Source organism: Centruroides sculpturatus, unplaced genomic scaffold (assembly GCF_000671375.1).
Source record: "Centruroides sculpturatus isolate CEXI.00-Female unplaced genomic scaffold, Cexi_2.0 scaffold809, whole genome shotgun sequence".
NCBI classification, from domain to species: Eukaryota; Metazoa; Arthropoda; class Arachnida; order Scorpiones; family Buthidae; genus Centruroides; species Centruroides sculpturatus.
The window spans coordinates 141,225-147,105 of NW_019385083.1; the positions used below are offsets into that span (position 1 = coordinate 141,225).

General features: G+C 29.7%; 1 protein-coding gene across 1 annotated transcript in view; it reads right to left on the reverse strand.

The window, feature by feature from the left end:
- Positions 1–5,881, reverse strand: part of LOC111634407 (probable tRNA N6-adenosine threonylcarbamoyltransferase) — a 72,232-nt gene that overhangs the window by 50,138 nt on the left and 16,213 nt on the right. Inside the window, exons 3-4 of the mRNA XM_023379169.1 lie at positions 3,711–3,784; positions 3,538–3,633 (exon numbers count right to left, since the gene is read on the reverse strand). Coding sequence (XP_023234937.1) covers positions 3,538–3,633; positions 3,711–3,784 — 170 coding nt within the window. The remainder of the gene's footprint in view (positions 1–3,537; positions 3,634–3,710; positions 3,785–5,881) is intronic.

The following is a 5,881-nucleotide window of genomic DNA, read 5'->3' on the forward strand; positions in this document are numbered from 1 at the left end:
AATCCGACAAACTCAAATCAATCTATTTCTAACTTAATTCTATTCCCCTTTGGAATTCGACAAATTCAAAGACTTAACTTATATACAATAATTCTTATGAATTAAAGATCCTAATCGTCACCTCAATATACTAGGAACCTATTTCCTCAACTCTCAAGACTTTCTCTATTCGTCGATCCACAAATCGAATAACTTCAAAATCGCCTTGGAACTATTTTATCCTATCGGACACCTCTCTCGTTCACTGCTACAAAGCTCACCAAGCTCGTTACTATCAGAAGCTCACCTCGTCCATCTTCACTTGAGACTTGGACTTTATACTGTGAGGTGACGTCACAACTCTGAATGCGATCACTCCCCTCATTTACATACTTATTTGCTAACAAAAAACTTTTTCTATTTGTCTGGCAGCCTATTTTCCGACAATACTCGCTAACCTTTTACATTATTCTTTTTAACAATTTTCAGGATGTTTTTATTCTTTAAGGTTTAGCGAGTCCCTAAGTTGTGCTTGTGGGGTCTCCCCCCTTTTCTCGGTGCGGACTTACTTTTTTCTGCTCGGGAGCACAAGTGTGCGCGAGTTTTTTTTCTACGGCGCTTTTCTCTCGTTGGTTTCTCTTCTATTTTTAAGTTTCTAAGGTGAATGGTGAGGAAACCTTCGTCCTAACAAAACATAAGCCCCAAACAAAATATAATAAAAAGCAAAAATAAAATAAAAATAACACTTGGACTTGGTTCCTTATACATTCATTTTCAAAAAACAAAATCAATGAGTAAAAATAATTTTTTTTTTGTTAAATTTTCTGTAAGTGGAAACTAGACTTTTCTGTGACATTTCTATGCTCCATGTAGAAAGTTTTCTGTTTTCAAGATCATTTTCTGCACTATTTTTCTACAAGTAGGAACTAGACTTTATTATAAGTATATACATTAGTAATTTGTTTGTGTTATATATAACAATATTATTTTGTATTTGTTAAATTTCATTTTAATAAATAAAACATTAAACAAACACTTTTTAGTAATTTTAAGACAAACAAAACTGATAATGATGGTGCTGAATAGATCAGTTCAACAGTATAATCATTGATTACCAACAGACATATTGCAGAAGTTGGCCCATGTGGTAAATTAACTCTACACAATTTGTTTCAATACCCTTTAATATAAGTGTTTATGTGAAGATTCAATAAATTAAACATTTAAAATTTAAAAGCAATTATATGTTTTGGAAGGTACTGCACAAAGCACTAAGTTTGTTTTAGAACATCTTAAAAATCCAATCATGACGCTTGATGATTGAATTTGAGAGAAGTGAGTGTCTTGAATTATGGTTTGATAGAATTTGAAAATGGAGAGAGATTAAAATAGGGAGTTGAACAGAATCCTTTGTTTTGGAGAGTTTTCTTTAATGAATGAGTACAAATTTTTGAACATCCTTTACAGGAATCATTATTTGTTTAGTTTTTTTAATTCGTACATAAAGTATTCATATATTACAATTCTTTGAATTCTATATAAGATTATTCTATATAAGAACTGTTATTCTATGATTTTTATATAATTAATCTGTGTAAATCAGAAAANTCCGCGGCCGAATCTTAGGAGGTTGCTGTCCAACGACAGAGATCCTTTATCCACCAATGAAAAATCGGGGGTGTATTCAGTTCCATTAGAGAATGATATAGGCGGTCGCACCCATTATATTGGTGCGACAACCAGAATGATAGAAGACAAATTTTTCATGTATTATACTCTTTGTAAAAATATATAAAAATGTATCTTTTAATGTTTAAAAGAAAAAAAATAGTAAATTTCGATATTTAATAGCCAGATGTCTAAGGCTGTAAAAGGAACAAACTTGCCATCTGAAGAATTTAGGTTCATGTCCAAATTGTTCAGGAATTTTCATTAATAGGTTGATCCATATATGTTATCTTTATCACCTAATGTAGATTTGACTGAATCCATAATGAAAAATGGACAACAAAGCACACAGGACAGCATAAAAAGTAATTGTCTAAATTTATAGGAAAATTTTGAATATAGCCAGCTACAACTACTAACTATTTTTTACATATAAAAAATTTTTATATATAAATTTAAAATTCATTTTTACACAAAAAATTCATAGACAGAAAGTACACACAGTACAATATCAATAATCTGACATATTGTATATGGTTCTAGAATAGTGTTAGATTAAGGAGATTGTCAAATTATTAATAGAAAATATGATGATTCAATGGTTTAACAATTCAGAAAGATAATGTTTGTTTACATGTCAATACATTGTATTAACCAAAAATATTTATAAAATAACAAGTAAATATGAAAGAAGAGTAATCATATGTTACTGAGTTTAGAGTTCCCAAATTAATTCTCAATTCTTTTTAAAATTTTTAATGGTTTTCTTCCATTTTGTCATTCAAGCACACTGCCATTGCTGGTAATTAGTGTTACCAAGTTGGTTGTATCCCCACTAAGTTTAGTGGAAAATTAAAACAACTCTGGAAAATTTAGTGGGAAGAACAATATTTTTGGTGGGATATTTCAGAGAACTGATTATATTTATATAGTGTTATATTAAAATATGTTCTACCTTTTTTGAGCAGTCTACGATGACAAGCATGACAACCTTTAATATTGTGCCCAAGCTCAAGTGTTTAAGCTCATGCTAAATATCATCCCATGTTTAGTGGGAACATGTTCAAATTTAGTGCAAACTGGAGTTTGAACTAGTGGGAAGATTGTCTATGACTTGGGAACAATGCCAGTAATACCTAAGAGTCAATTAGTATCAGATTACTGAGATTGGAAAAAGTTCCTTTTTCCAATCTCAGTAATCTGACAACTTTTTTATTGCCTTTATCTATGCATTTCAGATTGATAACTAAATTTTCCAATCCCTCTTCAGGCTCAGAGTACATAAGTCTGAAATGTTGTATCTCTTTATCCAACTATTAATAGGTAGTCAGATAGAAATACAAAATTTCAGACTTCTATACCAATATTATCAAATCTGATCAAAAGTTACTTAAGGAATATACAAACAATATTAAGATCGTTTTATTAATATAACACAATAATTTTTAATTATTTTGCAGTATAATATACTGGCTACTTTAAAATATCATCAAAAATAACTGAAATATCTATATCCAGAAATACAATATTGTAACATTAGAAATGGTTAATATGAACTATAATAGTAGGCAACAAGTAATGCAGATAAAAAGATATTCATATATACATATCATAAAAAATTAAACAGTTTACTTCAACAAAATCAAAAAATGGTTAAAAAATTATTCATACACAAATCAATAATAAATATTTTTTTAATGATCTATTTATTGGAAAGAAAGAAATAGTGACTAAAATAAAAAGTTTCATAAACAGAATGAATGGTTAAGAAAAAGATTATGATACACATTATTTTTAGAAACAACTAATAAACTTTATTACTGTTTCAAATTTTGTTTTTCTATTTTCAAGCATTTTTTATATGAATTAGTTATGTTTCAAAATATTCACCTTCAATATTCTTGCAAATCGATCCAAACAATTTCCAATTGCTATGTCAATAGTTTCACCAAAAATACGATATCTTTTATGACTATACGAAATTACCTAAATTAAGCAAACTTTATTAAGTTAATGTTTTATAAAATACAAAATATCATTAAAAGGAAAAACAAAAAACAAACCTGAGTATTTCCACCACTAACATATAAAACTATTGGGTTAACAGCACCTGTTATTAAACGTCCCATCTCAATATCTTTGAAGTTAAAGAAAAATTTATTGTATTGAAAAATGCATAATGAAGCAACTAACCAATCAGAAAAGAAAATTTAGACTTGTAAAGTGTATACTAAATCTATTTCTCATAATCCTCTGAATAAATTATTATTGTTTATTAGGTACTCTCCTAATATATACTATATATAATATATATACAAATGGTTATACTGGTCACTCAGCCAATAAATTCCTTCTTTACTCAAACAGTACATTACATTCTTTGGTGATACACTATTAAACTTTTATAGCTTTTATTTTAATTTGTTAATGTTCAATAATTTATATACAGTGGGTGATTGGTTAATGAGCATAATCCATTCCAAGACTTTGTTTGCTATCCAAATTGTTCGTTAACCAATTATTGATTTACCATAGGTTTTAATGGGAATTTAATTAATTCATTCTGGAGATCCCCAAAAATAAAAAATATATACTTTCTTACTACGTTTATTTATATGTAATAATAAAAATACATACATACACAGTCTTGCATTTTTATTAGTCATGTTTTTTCCGTTTGTGGGGTTAAAGAATCTGTCTAATGTTAATTGCTTTTCTCTCTCCTTCCGGATTTTTCGTAAGTAATTAATAGCATTGCAATTGTAGAAATCCCCAAGCCTCAACCTGGTTTGGATGCCATTCTAAGACTGTTGTTCTGGTATCCTCCTACTTCAAAAGATGTTTAATAGTAGATGTTGGCATTAATCCACTTTTTCAGAAGAAAACATCTCACCAAGTTTCTTGGTGTTCTTCATTCAAGAGTTCTTGGCAAGAGCTTCTGTCGTCAGATCCATTTCAGGTTCTATTATGAGCTCTTTGATGCTCTTTATTTCTCAGATGTGATTTTTGTTACTCCTTAAGCTGCTTGAGTCTTCTTGATTATACAGTATTTTTCTGAAATAAGATTGAACTGCAGCCTACTGTAGACCTGTTCACGCCAAACTGCCCAGCAACATTACGCATCTTCTGCCCACTCTCTACCTTTGCTATTATACTCTCACCTTTCAAAAAGAAAAACAGATGCAAAACTTAACGAGTGCCTACCCGACATTCTCGCAAATACATAAAAGAATTGTGGAATTACAAGGGAGAGTTTCAAAGTTCGGAGGAATACTATCTGATCAATATATAATGGCTTGAGCGTATGTCAATGTCTCCCTCACTTCAAAAAGTTTCGAATTGTTGCCTGAAGACAAGGGAAGACCAACAAAATTATTACAAAAGTTGCTTCTAGCATTTTCTTCTTGCTTCCATAGCATCAAATTCTTTAACAGATATGTCGACGATTGTTTTATAATCTACGACCTTGTAATCTTAAATCCTAATGACTTGGTTATAACTGTTAATAGTCTTGATAACAACATTAAATTTGAAGTTGAGAACGAACTTCACAACAAATTACCATTCCTGGATGTTTTAGTTACTAGACATTCTAATACCCTTGAAATAGAAAATTATAAAAAATCTTGTAACGTTAATAAAGTCATGGACTACCATTCACATACTCTCCTGTTCATAAAAAGAAACATTTTTGTCAATTTCATCAAAAAGATATCCAATAGAACTACCTCTGATTACAAAAAAGAATATTGAGATCATGGACATCGTTCAGACCTTCTTACTAAATAATTACCAAAAGTACTCCTAGACAAATGGCTAAAACAATTTAAGTGTAATAATAATAACAACAATGCCCATACCGTTAATCCCGTTAACAACAATGATACTAAAAAGTTCTTTAAACTTACATATGTCAAAAATATGTTTGAGAAAATTAAAATGGTCTTAAACAGTACCAACATCAATTTAGTCCCTGACCTTTGTAATAAAACCCAAAAATACATCCAACCAAACCACCCAAACAATATGGTTAATATCCTTAAAAAAAGCAATGTGATATACAGGTTTAACTGTAGCTGTAATAACCCTATGACCTATGTAGGTGAAACAAAAAAATGTCTCAATGTCGTATAAAAGAACACATAAACGCCATCAAATACAATTCTGAATACTCTGCAGTTGCCAAACACTGCAATCTATATGGTTGTGAAATTGATAAAAGTACAATAAAAGC